Below are 20,285 nucleotides of genomic sequence, written 5' to 3'. Positions count from 1 at the left end.
TCATTACAATCTAATTTATTGATCAAAATACAACATACAGTAGGTACCCAAAATATCTACATTTGTTCTGAAATTCACTGTATGAAGTGTACATGTTATAAATATAATTTCGTTAATTGACCTCTTGAACAAATTTAGTTCTCTACATGGCACTTTAGCATTGTCAAAATCAAACGTGTGATCATTAAGAACGGAATGCGAAGAAATGCAGTTGCCTTTGACAAACTGGGACAATCTCTGGCTCATTCTGGTTTTTAAATACTGTTTAGTCCTTTTTTTTTCATGTTACTAATGTATATTTTATCCCTATAGGCAATATTATTCTGATGTGCTGAGTTATCTATTGTTTTAAGCGTTGCATTTTTTTTTGTCATATTTCAATTCAGATCAAGATTTTATAATTTCCTGATTATTTCAAAGAAATTTTATCATTCTGCAATTCACTAGAATTTCAACTTATCAGAGGTGAATTTTTTTTATGACAATAGTGTGATTGACATTGTAGCTTTTAAACATATTGAGGTTTGGATTCCTAATGACTTTTTCCTGTATGCTTCAGGGATTTTGATTTTTTCTATTTTTGTAGCCTGAAGAAGGAAATAAGTTTTCCGAAACGTAGCTGAAAGATTGATTTGTTATTTTCTTTGGTTCCTTGTGTCGATTATTTTTGGGAACGATATAAATTTCGACTAATATTATTACAAGGTTGGTAAACGTTTTTGAACTCTTCCATTAAGTTTTTCTGACTCTCTGAATGAGGATGCATCTACCAGTTCTCGGATTATCATAAAGGTGAACCTTATGGCCATTTTTTCTTGGACTAATCGAACAAAGTTTTTCTTATTATTCAGTTGCGAACCATATAGTTTGAAGAATTTCTTTTCGGAGATGCAGGATCAAATTTTCAACTCAATTCAGAAGGAAAGTAGATAATCCCTAGTAAGTTTTTTAGTTTCACCCTACTCCGCACCTAATTCATTAATTAATTTTATTCTGTACCCAGTAGATAACACAGAGGACGCCGAGAAATAATTTTCATCCTAGCCTGCTCAAATTTCATTTCTTAATGGAATTATCTTGGTGAAATTTCATCATGAATATTTAACACGATAAGTATGAAGTGTTCCTCATAATTGAAAAATATCTTTTCAGTTACATCAATTTAAGCATCACCAATTTAAAAATAATATTATGGAATAATCAGCATACTGATACAATGATTGAGATGAAAATTAAACCGCAATATAATAGAGTGAGTTCGAAAGAAGATGCAAATTATTCGGACCCGGATTAACGATCAACTAAGCGTTTTTGAGCAGGAAAGTCAATTCATATGAAATGAAGAACTGCGTGTATCAAAATTACATAAAGGTACTTCCAGAACACATAAAAAAGGAGAACTATAATTTGTCTTCTGAGTCAAGCGGTCTAAAAATTTGATGGAGCCCTTTCTGGGAATATTTCGACAGCTTCGAAGCACTGAACATTTCCTATTGAGCATTTATAACATCCAAGAGAAACATTACCAGTTGTTCAAATCTTGATGTGATGAAGACAGTGTCATGTGGAAGAGTTATGAATCCTACCATCATGATAAGCAAAAAAGGACGGAGATGTAGTAGAGAAGCTTTAATCACTTTTCGATACTCTGTTTTATCTGGAAAAGGTGAGGAAGGGGCTCAAAAATAGAAAAATTTCTCCATATTGAACTCAACCTAACCTATTTATTTACAATTATCCTGTTCTAGTTGATTGGATATAAGGAAATACCATTGACACGAACAATTAATTTTTTTTTTCTTCACCTAGAAACTGTTGGTCTTGAAATAAAGAAAATATTTTCTGTCATACTCATAGTTTCCACCAATTTTGTACTCACTTCCATCCCAAATATACGAATTGATAGTCTTGAGTGGAGATATAAGAAGGGCACGTATTTTGATCATGGAATTATTTTTGTGAGGCAGATACTCCGGAGGCGATACTATGAAATTCTGGAAATGATCCGAGTTTTTTTTAACATAACAAATTCGATTTTTAAACGGAAGCAAGAGGAGACTACGTAATATTTTTTCAATTATTCGTATATCATCTGTGAAGGAAATGAAGATGAATGTTCAGGAAAATTAATTCAATACCCGAAATAAGAGAAATTTGGATTCTCCGAATTAGGAAAGTTATTACCTTTGACCTTCAATTAGAATTTTAATGCCATTTTCAATCGTCTTCAACACTACACACAGCAAAGATTATAGAGTCATTGAGTAAAGGGTGGAATACTCAATGATAGAGTATAAAGATGGGAGACGAAGCGACTAAAGTGATGTAAGCGTCATCTGTGTGTCAACTGTGTTTTTAAGATGCTACGACTGATTAAAATATTAATTTGAGTGCCATTTGCAGAACATATGAAATTTTGTAAGATTTCAGATGGCCATTTTGAACAAAGAGGTTTGGATTCTCGTACCGCTTTTGGTTTGTCTAGCTCGTTTTATCAGTTCCCGAAAGGCTGATCGAGCCACAACGACCTGGGTTCAAATAGTTCGTTGAATTGTATTGCCTAATTTCTTGGTAAAAACCCTAAAATATCGATCGAAGATTATTCGATGGTGAAGAACTGTGGATCCAATAATGAAATTGGTTTTCCGAAATCAAGGTTTTTACTCAACTAAGGAAAATGGAAGCGTAAATATTAAAACTCATAACATGTGAATCGGTCATTCATTATTTTTTATTTACAGTGCTGCAAAGTAGATAAAACTTTCAGGACGTTAAGACAATGACTTAAACAAACACTGCTGACTTGATGACTACATCATGTGCAGTAAACATTTTACTGCAAGTCAATTGAGAACTGTTCATACGCGTAAATTGATGTACTCAGGAAGCATCCCTTGCATGAACGGCCCATTAAGGGGAAATTATGACCTTCGTAGGTCCATTCAATGATTCTCAGTTCCTACTCTTTCAGTATATTCAGAAATGCAGAGGTTTTATTGATTTCGATTTGGGAATCGAATGACTCTCAAATGTTGTGGTTTTGAAAAGTCGAAGCTTCATGGAACCTGCTGTGAGTGTTTTGTTAATTCATTAATTAATTTGTATATTGTAATAAGGAAATATAAAAAGAGCATAAAGAAACTATACTGACAGGCTAACATACAGGTCTTTTATACCCCTGTAAGGTTTTTTCAAGTGTGGTTCTGAAAATTTTATAAATGTAACATATGTAAAAAACTGAAATGTGTATGCTATAATGGTATATTGGTTCACATCAATTTCTGATATAAATTGTAGAAATTTCACTAAGGCCCGGTACTTTCACCTTCGAATAAATTTTATTCACTGTCAATAAGTATCCGTCAAATAATTTCCTATCTGAAGGATACCTTATTTCGGTGCTTTCAGATTAAATTATTTGACGAATAACAATTCTATGAAAACACGGTATAACTACTTTTCACTCATTAATGTAAAATAAGACACCGTATTGTAGAAATTGTCATAATTCCAACTAGAAAGCAAATATTTCGTGAAAATTACACAAAGAATAACCATACATCCAGAATCTAAAAAATTCAACCAATAATGACGTACCGACATTCGATCTATGACAAATAAAATCTTATTAACGAGTTTCAATGACAAATTTATTCGATGAATAACACTATCTGAAACTGAAAAGACTACATTTTACTTATCCTAAGAATAAGACTTATCTATCGAATAAATTTAGTTATTCGCAGGTGAAAGTACCGGGCCTAAGCTTATTAATTTTAAACAACGTATTGCACAGAAATAACACCATTGTCGTATAGTAGATCACCATATTAGTCCGGGAGGTGGCGTCACTTTTGAACTAGTGATCGATCTTCACACGAATTTTTTAGGATGAGTAGTTCTCCACTTGTACATCTGAGGTCCGCGCGTCAGTCAGTCCAATAGCGGTGGGCGTGGGAGGCGGTGAAACTCGCCGGAAAAATCTCAAAAAAAGTGATTGATCTCCACGTGAAACTTTGTAATAATGTGAATTATTCATGATTATGAGTGAAAATGGGCGTCAGTCACTTTTCCGATGGTGGAAACATCGTCAGTCAGGTGGTTGAAGTGGTCGGAAAAATCTTCACTTGAAATTTTGAAAAATTATTATTCTAAACAAATTGAACGTGAATATGGACGTCAGTCACGTTTATAGTGGTGGATTCTGCGTCAGTCAGGCTTCCAAAGTCAAGGGCAGTGACCAGGCGCACTGCACCTTATGCAGTTCGAATGACGCATATTCCACCAGCATCGTGCCGGCTGACGATTATTATTTATCGAGTGTACATAACAATTAATTGTTTATGCAGGGTGTTTCATCATATAAATAAATAAATAAAATTTATTGATCCTTTTGGACCCTCAAGAAATGTATAGGACAAGTCATATATTATGACAAATACAAGAGAAAAAAATAACAAATTCAACAAATGGAGTCCTCAAGGAACTCCTCCACACTATAGTAACACCTGTTAGTTAAAAGGAACTTAACTCCTCTCTTGAAAGATTTTCCACTCATTGATTTCAAGCGACTGGGCAAATGGTTATATAATTTGTTACCTATATAACTCGGTGGGGACCCATATTTAACTGTATGATACCTGGGGAAGGCTATGGTATGTCATGTTTCGTACCCATGAAAATCAGAGCATTTCCTGTATTTTCCGATGTTCAGGTGGATATAAACAAGACAATTAAGGATGAATTTACAAGGGAAGGGAAGAATACGAAACTACCTGAAAATCGGACGACATGAATCACGTGACCGAAGTTTGAATATAAGCCTTATGACGCGTTGTTGAAATGTTTCCTGATTGTAGAAAACTACAAGGATATTGTTCGAAAATTGTGTTCATTCAGAAAATGAAATTCAATTTGGAAACCAAAAACAAACAAAAATCACGAACATCGAAGGTTTTCCGCCATTTTGATTTTTTTTTCGGATTTCTTCATCTTTTCTGAATTGCGCACTCAAAAATACTCTGATGTGACCAGAAACCGTTACTTTGTTGTTTATATATAACTGAGCACACTCAATAGAATATTGCTCAAATACGACGTTGAACACCTTATTTCTCGTTTATGCGTCGAAAACGGGGTATATGTCATAGACAAAAGTGATTCTCCCGGTGTCATTTACCCACTATATATGTTTGTCCGGTTTATGATGAAACACCCTGTATAAACAAGTAATTGTTATGTACACTCGATAAATAATCGTCAGCCGGCACGATGCCGGTGGAATATGCGTCAGTCGAACTGCATAAGGTGCAGCGCGCCAAAGGAAGCTGGTCAATGCCCTTGACTTTGGAAGCCTGACTGACGCAGAATCCACCACTATATACGTGACTGACGTCCATTTTTTCGTTCAATTTGATTAAAATAATAATTTTTCAAAATTTCAAGTTAAGATTGTCAATTTTCAGATTTTTCCGACCACCACAACCGCCTGACTGACGATGTTTCCACCATCGGAAAAGTGACTGACGCCCATTTTCACTCATAATCATGAATAATTTACCTTATTACAAAGTCTCACGTGGAGATCAATCACTTTTTTTTTAGATTTTTCCGGCGAGTTCCACAGCCTCCCACGCCCACGCCCACCACGGTCGCGCTGACTGACTTTCGATTTCGAGTACAGTAATAGTGCAACTCTCTAATTAATCACATTTAAGTTGCAGATAAATCACTAATAAAAAAGTGACACCACCTCCCGGACTATATACTATTGTGTCCTAGTCAGAGCTCTATTCGTTGTCCATAATTCGACATTTTTGTAAATTTCTTATAATTTACAAATGAAAATATAGCACATATAACAGCGTTTTTCATTAATATCAATTAATTGATTCCAAACAACGTTCAGATGAACACTAACATCCTGGTCCCAAAACAAAACGATACTTTTGTTTTGTCGCTCAGGATGTTTGTTTTCTGGTATCAACAGAGTCGATATTGAAATTCAATACAAGGAATAAAATTCGAATTTCGCGCCCCCCAATTATAAAAGAGAAAACTGTTATATGTACTGTATTGGAAGTACGTTTTGAGCGCCATCTCATTGGCAAGTGTGTTTTTACTGGTCAAAATGTAGTCGGTTTTTAGTACTGAAGATATGAGAGAGATTCCTATCTTTCTACACTATAATCTTTTATACACAGATCGAATTGGGTGGATATTAGAACTGAATCGATTCATATATTAAATAGCTATGGTGATTTACGACCGTTTTCAATAAACCTATCATTGTTTCAGGTACTGACGATAGAAAAACCATCTGATTTCGTTTCTATGATCAATCTGTAGACATATTTTGGAATGATTTCTAATCGTCAGTAGGTGAAATATCATGCTGAGTATGGGGAAGCCTGTGAATCTTTTTGAATTCTGGAAAATGATTCGGTAGTTGATATCGAAACATTCGAAACGTCACAAATTCCACCACATGTTTTTTTTTTTTTTTTGGTGTAGCAGGGGGAAAATCTGCGAATCGGACGAACCATCCTCTCCTGAGGGGGAACAAGTGTGGGGATTCTCACTCTCCTGAGTTCGAGACCCACTAAAAACCCTTAACTGCTTCTTGAATATTGGTTCCGGGCATTTGCCTATAAACCGTTCATCTCTTAGTCAGTTTTCTTCTCGTACACTATCGTGCTGGGATTTATGTGTTTATCCTCTAATGGATAACACTTGATTGGATTTTTATAAGTTATAAGTTTATTTTCCTATTTTAATCTCTTCATAATTGATCTCTTGGTCTCCTTCGATAAATTCGCATTCTCCTTTTGTCTTCCTCTGGGTCGTAGTCCACTAGTCTCCTGAGTTCTTGAATCGGATGGTTTTTCGATGTTTCGAATAATTTCTGTGTTTTTCTGTTCATGAATTCCGTTATGGTCTGCCATTTAAGGTCCCTATAAATCTGTCTATTCCTGACAAACCAAGGTGCATCTATTGCACATCGTAGCAGCTTGTTTTCAGTGGCCTGAATTCTTTTGATGTGGCAAAACCTCAGGCAACTGATCCATAAGTCATTTGAGGCCTAGCAACGGCTTTATCTTCAATTTTGTCTCTTTCGACATGTGGCTTCTTCTTCCTATAAGAGGGAAGAGTCTATTCATCGCTGCTTTCGTTTTGTCGATTGCTTGTTTGATATGACTTTTCCAAGTAAGTCCTTTGTCAAGCGTTATTCCTAAATATTTGGCTTCATTTTTCCAGTCGATTTCTTCGCCGTCAACTTCTAGATTCGTTTTTGGTCGCAGTCTTCTCTTCTGTAGTAATATTGCTTGGCTCTTTTGTCCATTGAGCTTGATTTTCCACTTTATGCACCAGTCATTTGTTTCGTCTATCGTTTGTTGTAGAACTCGTTCTATTACTTCTGGGTTGCGGTGTCGAGTTGCTATGCCTATGTTAATGGCCTTTCAGAAAAAATAAGAAGAATCGGTTCGAAGTTCAACATACGAACTGTTTTTAAAACGCAAAATGATTTAAGATCTATATTAACAAAAACTAAACCTTTGAACGAAAAACAAAAATCAAAAAATTGTATTTACAACATACCCTGTATTTGTGGTAAAACTTATACAGGTGAAACGAGCAGACCTCTAGAAATAAGAAAACGCGAACATAAAAATAATATTGAAAATAGAGAAATTAATCGATCACAAATCGCAGATCACATTTGTTCTAATACGGGAGACCACATGATGGATTGGGACAACACTAAAATTTTAATGACAGAACCAGACCATTTTAAACGAAAAATTAAAGAGTCTACGTGTATTCTATTAGATCAAGATAATAATTTGGCAAATTGTTCGGTAGGAATAGATCATATTTGGATCAATTTACTAAAGAAGGAACTGTCATCCGGTAATTTCAAAATTAAATGAATCAACGTTTCTGTGCAGTCTCTGTTTCTGTGTGTTGACAATTAATGTCAGACAAAAAGCGACAATTCAGAAGATTTTCAAAAGTAGATTTTTTCGTCTGATGAAGGAGTCTGATATAGACTCCGAAACGTTACAAAGAATTATAATTTCAACGTTATTTATTTTGAGTTCATTGTCAGGCAACAATTTTTTCTAGTTAATTTGCTCCTGACAAATCAGTGCAAGAATTTACGCAGGAGCAAATCGTTGATTTCATTTTTAATTGATTTTGTTTCATAGATTGGGAGTGAAAACCCTAAAAAGTTTATGAAGAGATGCCAAATCCTCCCAAAATAAATTTCAATCGATATCTTTTTTGAGATGGTTTACAAATTTTGAAAATTTTTCAATGAGAAATATAAAATTCCATAACCTTCTCGTTTTTTCTTCCATTTTTGTTTTCAGATTATTCTCGCTTCGTTTAACATCATGGTAGATAGAAGGGGGAAGAAGTTTTTGGATTTTTTTATATGAAGAAGATAATAATAATAATTTCAGTTTATTGTTTATACAAATTCATTATCTTTACACTCATATGGGCAGGCAAACAGATTTTCTCTGTTTTTATGTATCATACGAAGATATGTATGGTAGCCAGTTGACATTTTTCCTCTGATTACACTGAGATCAGGAACGAGAAACAGTAAGTTGTAGGATCTGTCTCTTGTTGCCATTTATTTACATCCACTTCATTGTTTTTGGATTGTAAAAGTTTGTATCACAAAACCGCCTGCACATCTAATAGGTACTGCGGCACACATTCATGGCAGGAGTTTGCTTGCGGTGTAAAGAAACAAATATTGTAGGTTCGAAAAATTTTGCGGTTATGTTTGTAGGTTGCAGCCTTCTGCTTCATTCCTTTTATTTCCTGTGTTTAGCTTCGGTGTATTTCTGCAACTGTTTTTCCACCTTCAATGTAAAAACGAGTGGTGTCTCGACGACAGTAGTGACTCGTGTGTGATGTTTTGTATTCACTTAATATTATTATAAACAAAATATTGTCCTTGACCTTTATATAAAATGGATGCTTTTTGACGGCATGCAGACGAGAAAAACTTCTATTATATTTAATTTTAAGAAACTAAACTATCATCGTAATTCAACCTTTTGTTTGTCAAGTCTTCCTCGATGGTCAATATCCGAAATGCCCGTTTCTTTATGAGTTTTTCGGCAACCGTCCGGGATGTACTCACTTCCCGGACGCTTTTTCTAGTACGGAAAATGCTACTTTCTCAAAGAAAAAGTTATCAGATTCTTACGAAGAAAATGGCGAAAACGGTAGGTTATAATTTTTGAAAGATTTCTGCTGAGGTGGTCTGCTGTTTGCACCTGACATGTAGAGGATATTTTTGAGATTTTGAACAAATCGAATTCACCAGAACTCATAATTTTATAACTGCAGCATCCCATACTGACGCCACTGGTTGAAACATCGAAAAATATTACAAATCGAAGAATATCTACAGATGCTGACAGAAATTTGTCAGATTTGATCAATAGATATCTAGGAATTTCATCTTATTATCTAATACTGAAATATCCTGCTTAATTGTAATTTTTTAATCAGAACATTTGAAGAGGGGAAAAGAAGTTACAGTAAGTCGTTAAAAATGCAAGTAGATGACATTTTTTCTGGATCAAATGGCAACCTTCATTTCATCATCGTTACACAAGTCATTTCCACAGGTTTTGCATTGCTCCAAGGACAATCTGTATTTTTTCTTGAATACGGCACATGAATTACTGTTACCACATTCTCTATACCATACATGCCTTCTGCTCGACCTAATATAATATTCGATACACATGCCACCTGTTGGACATTCTTCATTTGTGTTTACACTGCCTGTTCTGCAGTCACTGTCGGGATCTTCACTCTCACATTTTCTACATGATAACGAAGAAGCTGAAAAAAATAACTGATTTATTCCTAATGATAATACTGAAGGCTTTTATTGGATATGAATCGATTTAATTTTATCAAAATTAAAATTTCAGAATGGAAAGAAATATCTACAAGAAATTTTTGTATTTTGTAGAAAATGCCCTGTTTGCAAAATTATTGTTGGTATCTTCGTATTCAACAAAATTTCAGTCTTTAAGTAATCCGATTTAGCGAATAAAAGAAAGCCTATAAGTAGCAATTTTGCAATTACTCGTTCTGGAGACTTTTTATTCAAAGAAATGAATATTTCATATGGAACAAAAGGTGGGAGCACATCTCATTCAGATCAGTATTTTGTTCTGGTAAGAAAAGAGGAACAGATTTTCATGTGGCTCAATAATCCACACTCTTATTTTTCACACACTTTTATTCAAAATGACAATAATTTGAAAAAACTTTTCAAATAACGAATTCAAATATATCCTATATCATAGACTTTTTTCTTTGTTTGATGGTTTGTTTGAAAGTATCCAGTTTGTTGATTTCTGATCAAGCTTCTCGAGTTTTTTTTTTTTATAGCAAGAAGCATAATCCTAAAAATTCATTCTGAATATCATTATCACTATCATCAATATTTTTTGGCTCTATGTCTCTATATATAAATCAGCAAAACTCTGAAAAATTGATTTGAAATGACCAAAGCTAGACAACCTGATTACATAAACTCCGAGCGAGCGAGCCAGCGGTCTTTGATAGAAGTATTTCATATTATACATACTCCATTCATTTGTGCGTTCATTTTGAAGAACTAAATAGATCGTAAAGTGAAGCAGCTGTGGTTTGAACAAAAAATTATACGATTCAACCAGTTGGGATCTGGTGTTTTGCAGCAAAACCCCCTGTTCTGTGGGCCTTCAATGAATTGGTTGAATATGAGTATTCTCCACTTGTTGACGATTTTTTAGTGACAGTTATTCTCAATATTTTCGAGGAATCATTGTTAGTAAGCATTCAATGATAATTAAAATGGTGATTCATAACCATGGGGAGATACTTGAATAGGTTCCTTGAATTTCCCTAATTCACACATACAGTTTAAAAACTGAGTGAATTTTCAATTGACTTGATGGTAGATACAAAAAATAAGTATTACGAATTATAAATAACAAAGAATTAATATCTAGAATAAATCGAATAGCTGACCCCATCAGAATGCAATTGTGTGTAGAAGGCTTTATATAATCGGTACGACTTTAAATGTTCATATTCTAAAATTTTCCATAATTTTACGAGTATATATTACATTAATGTAATTACAGAATCAGATGATTGAAACCGAAATTTTAAAAAATCTTTTTCGGAAAGCACTTTAATTATTCAACAAATTTAGAAGAACTATATCTATTATAATTTTAATTCCAAAGGCAAATTATTTGAAAAAAATACCTGGTAGATCAACTAGAGTATGCGTAATAATATAATTATTAGATTAAATATTCCACATTCACAAAACGTTATGAATCATGAACTACGAGAGTTTTACGAGACTCTCGAACGAGACTCGAAACGTGACGAGACGAGACTAGACTACACCCGGGACGAGACTTCATGTCTTATGGGGGAGACGAGACGAGACTTCATAGTCCGAGAGCTGGCAGCAAAAACAACTACCTCATAAGTTACCGAAGGTTTGGTTTGGCACTTTGGTTCAACTTTATAATGTAATATAAACTTGAAACCGTCCGTCTACCGTGCTTGAGTGTTCGCTTTATTGGATAAAAAAAAAATGAGAAGATGAGAAATATCGTTTAGAACTTTCCAATTATTACCAAAATTATTGTTGTGTCAAAATGGTCCAGGATCCTGACAGAATTGAAATCGTAAGCGTCTGCCATCGGGGGTGGTCGCTATTTTTATATACATGTTAGTTCTTATTCCAAGAGACAATATTCAAATCAGGAAAAATCACAAATGGTTATAAACCGCTAGAAATTTTGCGAATCTACGCGTACTAACTACCTCGGGTAGTAATACTTTTAGTTCGTCTGCCTTGAGAATACGACCGTCTGCCAATGTTTTCTTTCTGAACTTCGATCAGTGATATAAAAATTTGACACAAAAATGACAGTGGTAACTTATGAGGAAGTTGCTGGCGACTTTTTGCTATATTTGACAGCGTCACAGCGTCTATTTCAAAATTGCGACCACCCCTGATGGCAGACGCTTACGATTTCAATTAAGTTAGGATCCTAGACCATTTTGATACCACATTCATTTTGGTAGTAATTGGAAAGTTCTAATCGATTTTTCTTATCTTTTCAATTTTTTTTATCCAATAAAGCGACCACTCACGCACGGCAGACGGGCGGTTTCAAGTTCATATTATCAACTCTTTCGAAGTTTAAGGAGATATTCTATATATATATATATATATATATATAGCCTACTTGTTTTCTGTCTTGTTACAATGAATGAATAAATTAATTAATATATGTGTCAAAATAAAGGTCACTATTATATTATCATTTTTTTAGACATCGGACCTTCATTACTGAATCCAGAACCACAATTGAAATAATTTGCCGTGTCTTAACAGCTATCGACTGTATGCATTTAATATTTTATACTTCTATGTGGAATCAGAAATAATACTCACCTTCCAACGGAAATAAAATGACATTGGTGGTCAAAACTATGAATATTAATGATACGTAGTTCATCATGATTCAAAGATGTCTGAGTTGAATTTTGAAGGAGCTTATTTATATACGAATAAAGAAAATTTGGTCAGCAAACAATCGATTTGTTTTCTTATCTCCCAATAGATAAGTTTAATTTATTCCTTATCGCCAATTAAACATAATTATGCATATTCATTTCAAAATTAACCCGAATGGAAACTTTAGTTTTTATTTTTTGTAGATGGTGAAATTAAAATATCTTCTCACTTGTACACTATTTGATCGATTCGTTTCTGAACTTCCTATGGATTTGGAGAATGAAAGTAAAAATAGTTAAAGAGAAATTATTAACGATATTAATGATGATATATCAATGAGACTATGACTGCAATGATAGGAATAAATTTCTTTCCTTCCTTGTCCGACAATGACAAATTTTCTTGATTGTAATCATATCAGCGTGTGGTATGCGTCTGAATTAATACTATATTGAAAATACTTGTTTGCCGAAATTGCTTCCGCCTTAGGAGTTGTACATAATATAATTCACAATGCACTGCCAACAATTTTCAGTTTCATTTCTTACGATTTTCTTGATAAACAGGCTGACAAATTTCATTCGGATCGTCAAAAAAGGGCCCTTTATTTGAGCGAACAACTATAAAAAAATATTTTACCTTAAGAGATCATGCTGAGTTGTTTTTTGTGAGTTGAGAGTAGGACAAAAGTAATTTCATGATGATTTCCACACAAATTATTTCAACTGATCATTTATCAGTTTTACTCATGTTGGTCCATTCGAGGAAAAGAAAACCTATGTCAAATACTTAGTGGCCTGAACAGGAAGTGGCAGCCTGTTTTCTTCTATTTTCAATCTCTTTAGATTATAAAACGATATCTGCTTAAAGATAATTTCCCAGGTAAGTACATGTATACTCCATTCACATTTATTTTAGCAGTCGGTTGGCCATGAAATAATTTTCTCAAGTTTTGTGACTGGATCGGAGTAAGCTTGTCACTCATGAAATGTCGTTAGTGTCATAACGCCGTTGCCACAACTAATAACAATGAATGTTACATAGATGCCGAAATTGATTGCAAAAAGAAACAGGGTTTCAGGAAGTGCTATTTAAAATTCAGGTCCGCTCATTCAAATAGTTATACCCTGATATTCTAAAAATTTGAGAATTTTATGTTTGAGTGAATTAATGCGAAAAGTTTACTACAGGATTTTCGATGAATGTCATCGTAGAATAATTTCCCGAAAATTGATTTTTCTATTTTTCATTCGACTTGTCCTATACATTGTAAATGCCTTAAGGTACCAATAAATACCTAAATATTATTACTATATCAACGTATTAAGACGAACAGCCACAAATACGCGCCAGTTGTCCTGTCAATTGTTTATTCATGTGAAATTTTTGTTCAAAGGTTAATGTTTATCACGACTTGAAACTTCCTTCAGCTCCTTTTACTTATATTGATGTAAGATGATTTTTTAATAAACTTTTTAGGGTTTTCACTCCCAGTCTCTGGAACAAAATCAATTAAAAATGAAATAAACGATTTGCTCCTGCGTAAATTCTTGCACTAATTTGTCAGGAGCAAATTTACTAGAAAAAATTGTTGCCTGACAATGAACTGAAAATAAATAACGTTGAAATTATAATTTAATGTGGCAACGTTTCGAAGTCTATATCAGACTCCTTCATCAGACGAAAAATTTATTTTCGAAAATCTTCTGAATTGTGCCTTTTGTTTGACATTAATTGTCAATACATAGAAACAGAGACTGCATAGAAACGTTGATTCATTTAATTTTGAAATTACCGGATGACAGTTCCTTCTTCAGTAAATTGATCCAAATATGATCTATTCCTACCGAACAAATTGCCAAACTATTATCTTGATCTAATAGAATACACGTAGACTCTTTAATCTTTCGCTTATAATGGTCTGGTTCCGCCATTAAAATTTTAGTGTTATTCCAATCCATCATGTGGTCTCCCGTATCAGAACAACTATGATCTGCGATCTGTGATCGATTAATTTCTCTATTTTTAATATTATTTTTATGTTCGCGTTTTCTTATTTCTAGAGGTCTGGACGTTCCACCTGTATAAGTTTTACCACAAATACAGGGTATGTTGTAAATAAAAATTTTTTATTTTTGTTTTTCGTTCAAAGGTTTATTTTCTGTTAATCTTATATCATTTTGCGTTTTGAAAACAGTTCGTATGTTGAATTTCGAACCGATTCTTCTTATTTTTTCTGAAAGGCCATTAACATAAGTAATTACATTCAATAAATTTAGTTGTTCTTGACGGTTTGTTGGTTGTTCCTGATCATTATTACGATTTTGGTTAGTCATTTTTCTCTATGAATTTAATATTGTTTTTTCAATAAAATTGTTCGGGTATTGATTATACCTAAGAAAATGTTTAATGAAGTCAACTTCATTATTTCTAATTTCGGGTGTAGATGAAATGAAATTAGCTCTATCATAAAGTGTTTTAAAAATACCTCTTTTGACACTTACTTGGTGATTGGAATAAAAATTCAAATATCTCTTAGTATGTGTCTTTTTTCGGTATACGCTCGTTTCAAAATCATTCGAAAACTTTTTTATTGAAACATCTAGGAATGAAATTTTATTATCCTGCCCTAATTCCAATATCGGAAAGTACTGTTGAGGTGCCCTGCTATAGTGTAATATTACACCAGCAGGGCACTTTGAATTGTCTCTAGCTAATTGTATATAGGTCAGCAAAATAAACTGAGTGGTGAGCAAAACGGAGCAAAATGAGAGCAAAACGAGGGCATAAAAATCGTAAAAATTCTTTGAGGTGCCCTGCTAGTGTAATGCCGCTGGTCCGCGGGGCAGTGGTACCACGATCAATCGAAAAGCTATCGACAACTTATCGATGTCGGATTCGATAGGGTGTTGCAGGCAATCAAATTACACACGACAGTTTTCGTGTTAACAAGATGTCCCTACAGTGGAAAACGATCATCTGTGGTACAAATTTCCACCTACTAGACTTAAAGATAAGGTAGGGAGAAAAGGGGAAAACGCGATTACTGTCGAGTCGTGCGCTTGTCGTGAGCTTGTGGTGCGTACTCAGTGTTTAAATTGTGATGTGTAATATTCGAAATTTGTGGGATAGTTTAAAAATGGCCTAAGTTTGACTAACCATTTACATCAAAAACTTTAAATTATAATAAATGCTCGAAATGAGGTTCATTCTCATCATAAGTAGTCACCCAATGGGTATTTTTGTATTCGAAATAATTCAAAAAAAAGTGAATGCAACGATCTTGACGATGTGCTTGAAAAAATTTTAAAATTATTGTGGAATTGTCAATATTCGAGGGTTATTCGTCAGAATTCTGTTTGCTGTAAATTCACCAATGTCAGCTCCAAATCATGAGATTTATTATTTTCGAAACGTTATTAACTAACTTCCGACAACATCAGACCCGAAGGACTGCATTATTGGAAATGGAAATTTCTCGATTTTTTCCATAACCCGAAATCTAGAAATGATGGCTGATTCTGTTTTCAGATTTTGATTAGTCAGGAAAAGAGAACTACTGAATGTGTTCTACAGATTAGTAGACGACTCGGTAGACAACGAATTTTGCCCAACCTGTACAAATGCATGAGCTATGAACATAATAAAACCGTTATTCAATTCAAGTAAAATAATTTTTGTTGCAGAAAATATCCCAGAAAGATCCAGGCTTGCTCTTTATACAGTCCCTCGCCTTTTTTTTATGTACTTTGATTTGATCGTTCTTGAAGAACTTATAAGAAAGGAGTGTACATTACAGCTCTGATTTATGTTAATAGACTAGCGAAAATGAATGTTATTATCAGTAAAAAGGAAAATGAAATTTTTAAAGTCAAAATTTTGGCATTCTTCCATTACTTCCATCCGAACTATACTTGGATATCATCTATCTCGGTTTTGCTAAGGCCTTCGATAGAGTCCCGCGCGAGCGGCTTTTACATAAACTGGAGCACTTTGGAGTGAGAGGAGAGATACTTGCCTAGATCAAATCTTTTCTGTCTGATAGGACTGCTTCTTCTTTTAGATCTGAGTCCAGTGGTGTTCCCCAAGGATCTGTGTTGGGACCAATCTTGTTCCTGTTCTATGTCGCTGACCTCCCGGGCATCTTATCAAACTATCCACCATACGCTAACGTCTTGAAAATTTACGGGAGGTCTTTGTTGTCACATTTGATCCAGGCCGATTTGAATCATGTGTACGGGTGGTCGGTTGCATGGCTACTTCCGTTGAAAATAAGCAAGTGTAGAGTTCTTCATATTGGAAAGACAAATCCTAAAACCTGCTACTATCTGAATGGTGTTTCGGTGACCTCTGCATCTCAGATTTGTGGCCTTGGAGTGATCGTTTCGGATGACCTCTCTTGGATTTCTCACATCAGGAGTATTGTCAAAAAGGCGAACCAGGTCTACCATATGATTCGAAAAGCCTTTCCTGGTTGCTCTATCGGTGTTTGTAAAGTGCTTCATACCATATCAGCCCAATTCTTGAACATGCTGGCCCGGTGTGGTGTCCACAGTTAATTAGAGACCGAAACTTATTGAAGTCGGTTCAGCGTCGTGAGATGAGGCTACCCTACGCCTGGCAGCGTCCCTCTTACGAGGAGAGACTCAAACTGTTCGGTCTGGAGAGTTTTTTGTCGCGACATACTCGCGGTGACTTATAAGCCACATATCGTGCACTGCACAACTTGTTCGGCTGTGACTTATCGAATCTATTTATATTAAACATTAACAATTTGCGAGGACACCAATACAAACTTTATCGCGAGAACTTCAAATCTTCTGCTAGGGAATTCTTCCTTAGCAATCGCGTTTTTACTTTGTGGAACTCTCTGCCGAAAAGTGTTGTTTGTGCTCCGTCGGTTAACTCGTTCAAGAGCAGTTATGATCGATTCATTGCGCGACGTTGATATGTGTTATGGTGTTATTGGATTTTTTTTTCAGGAGAGTATTTTTTTTGTTTGTTTTTTTTTGTGACACCCTAATTAATCTTTTTTGCTGTAGTCACACAATGCTTTATATTGTTTTCTGGGACTTAAAGGCTTCTCTTTTTGTATTCATAATTATAATAATAATAATAATCGAGGAAGAAAGGTTGTTAAAGTGCCAAAGAGATCATGGATAGAAACAGGACACACGGAGAACGAGAGACGGAGAATGCTACAGCTCACCATTGCCTCGACACTCTGAAGCAAAAATTAAGTCTGTATGCAGAACGCCTGAGGAGATATAAAAGCAATTATAGCCGGAAAAGAGGCAATAATTCATTCGAAAAGTCAGAAGAAACTTTCTACCGGTCACTCACATCGTCTGATGGAGAAAATGGAAAGTTACCACCAAAGGAAGCCATTGAACAATTCTGGACCGAACAATTATCAACCAAACCTCAGTTCAACGGAGATACCAGATGGATTGAAGATGAAAAATCTGAAGCTATAAAATATGAGCCGATGCAGCATGATATGATCACAATTGAAGAAGTAAAATCAGCTATCAGAGGACTACATAACTAGAAAGCACCTGGGCCTGATAGATTACAGAACTTCTGGATCAAGAAACTTTGAATGATGCAAGAAAAATTGACCTCCGCAATAAATGATGTCATTGAAAATCCTGAAAGAATGCCAGTATTCCTTACACATGGCACAACATACCTGTTACCTAAAGACCAAAGGAATACAGAAGACCCATCCAAGTACCGACCAATCACATGTCTTCCACCTATGTCTATACCTCACGAATGGCTCTTGACGATCTTGAAGATTTACAAGGTGGATCCCAATATTGTTAAGTTCCTGAAAAACGCCATGTCAACTTGGCGTACAAATGAAAGCAGCAGATTGCTCCATTACAACAGGACTTATTCCAATAAGAGGCGGAATTTTCCAAGGAGACTCGCTGAGCCCTCTGTGGTTCTGCATGGCCCTGAATCCCTTGTTTCATAGATTGAACTCTACGGACTACGGATTTTCCATCAAGAGCGGCAGTAGAACTATGATGGAACTGAATCATCTCCTTTACATGGACGATTTGAAACTCTTCGTATCTACCAAAAAACAAATGCAACTGGTGCTGAAAATGGTGGAAGGATTCTCGCTCGGAAGACATCAAAATGAAGTTTGGATTAGAAAAATGTCGACTGCTAAACATAACGAGAGGGAAAATAGAAGATGGTACCTTCAAACTCAAGGAAGGTGCAGAAATTGAAGCATTAAAGGAAGGAGACACATACAAGTATCTAGGCATAAAACAGGCAAGAAAAATCAATCAGAGCCAGATGAAGAAAGAATTAACGGAGGAGTTCACCCGAAGATTGAGGAGGATAATGAGAACTGGTCTGAACAGCAAGAAACTGATAAAAGCGATCAACACCTACGCTTGCTCGGCGCTGAGCTATTAATTTGGTATTATCTCTTGGACGACCACCGATTTAGCAGCTTTACAGAGAAAAATAAGGACGATGCTGACTAAACACAATAAAAATCACCCCAAAAGCTCAATAGAACGGACAGAGCTGCCACGACGACTTCGAAAATATTTCCTGAGCAAGGCAGCTTCGTCAGAATTCCATCGAGTAGTTTGTGTTGCTGATAGTTCTACACCGTTAAAGCTACAACAGGATCACTTGGAAACCGTCGAACACTCTGCAGAAAGTAAAATGCAGAAACTGATTGGCAAACCTTTGCATGGAAGGCACCAGAACGAGGTCAACCATGATTACGTCGACATATTATCTGCGTCGAACTACTGGTTGACTTCCGTAAGGTTGTTTCCTGAGACAGACGGCTTCATGCTCGCCATCCAGGATCAGGTGATTCCAACAAGAAATTACATGAAATATATCGCCAAGGATGCCTCAGTGGCGGACGATAGCTGTCGTTATGGCTGTGCGACACATGAATCTATCCAGCACATCACCGGGGGATGTAAGAAGTTCGCGGGCACGGAGTACAAAAATAGACATGATGCTGTTGCCAAGATTCTTCAGAATTGGCACTAAAACACCATTTTCTAACTTCGAAAAAGGTTCCTTATTACAATTACCATCCGGATGCTGTGTTGGAAAATGAACATCACAAGCTCTACTGGGATCGCACGGTTCTCACAAACTGGAAAATAACCCACAATAGACCAGACCTCATATTGCTCAATAAGGATGAGGACACAGCACTATTCATCGGCGTTGCAATTCCAAATAATAACAATCTTCTAGATAGGCACACTGAAAAAATTTCAAAACACAGAGATCTTGAGGAACAAACCAGAAGACAGTGGAAGCTGAAAGATATCAAGATCATCCCTATTGTCATTTCATCTACAGGCCGAAGAAACTACTAGAGAACTTGAGGAAACTTCACGAAGGAGGAATGAAAATATTTATAAAGTAATGCAGAAGGCGGTACTGCTCGGAACGGCGAGAACTGTACGCAACTACATGGGGAATGCAGAGAAACACCGTCTGCTCCGACAGGAAGTGCGGGTGGAGCAGGAATCCAACCTACAGCAGGGAGCCGAGGAGCGACCCGGACCCGACAACCACCTCGTGCCCGAAAACCTGGGAAGGGCTCCAACAGCACTTAATCCTTTTGATATCTGAGATATCTGGGATAAGTGAATTTTCCTCTGGAGAGGAGTGTGAAAGCCGCTAGGCTAAAGTCATAATAATAATAATA

General features: G+C 35.5%; 2 protein-coding genes across 2 annotated transcripts in view; both read right to left on the bottom strand.

Moving 5' to 3' along the window:
- Nucleotides 1–20,285, bottom strand: part of LOC123322790 (bone morphogenetic protein 1-like) — a 206,672-nt gene that overhangs the window by 89,952 nt on the left and 96,435 nt on the right. The gene's annotated exons all lie outside the window — the stretch shown is intronic.
- LOC123322611 lies at nucleotides 9,516–12,593 on the bottom strand. The gene is made up of 2 exons (XM_044910566.1): nucleotides 12,512–12,593; nucleotides 9,516–9,876 (listed from the first exon to the last, which is right to left on the bottom strand). The coding sequence occupies exons 1-2, from the start codon at nucleotides 12,576–12,578 to the stop codon at nucleotides 9,608–9,610; spliced, it is 336 nt and encodes a 111-aa protein (XP_044766501.1). The 5' UTR covers nucleotides 12,579–12,593; the 3' UTR covers nucleotides 9,516–9,607.

This window comes from Coccinella septempunctata, chromosome 1 (assembly GCF_907165205.1).
Source record: "Coccinella septempunctata chromosome 1, icCocSept1.1, whole genome shotgun sequence".
Lineage (NCBI taxonomy): Eukaryota > Metazoa > Arthropoda > Insecta > Coleoptera > Coccinellidae > Coccinella > Coccinella septempunctata.
The sequence above is the reverse complement of the archived record's forward strand: the minus strand, read 5'-3'. Positions and strand labels throughout refer to the sequence as shown.

Coding starts and splice junctions, on each gene's coding strand:
- LOC123322611 (XM_044910566.1), bottom strand. CDS start 12,578: ATGATGAACTACGTATCATTAATATTCATAGTTTTGACCACCAATGTC. Junction 9,877..12,511: donor CATTTTATTTCCGTTGGAAG/GTGAGTATTATT, acceptor TATTTTTTTCAG/CTTCTTCGTTATCATGTAGA.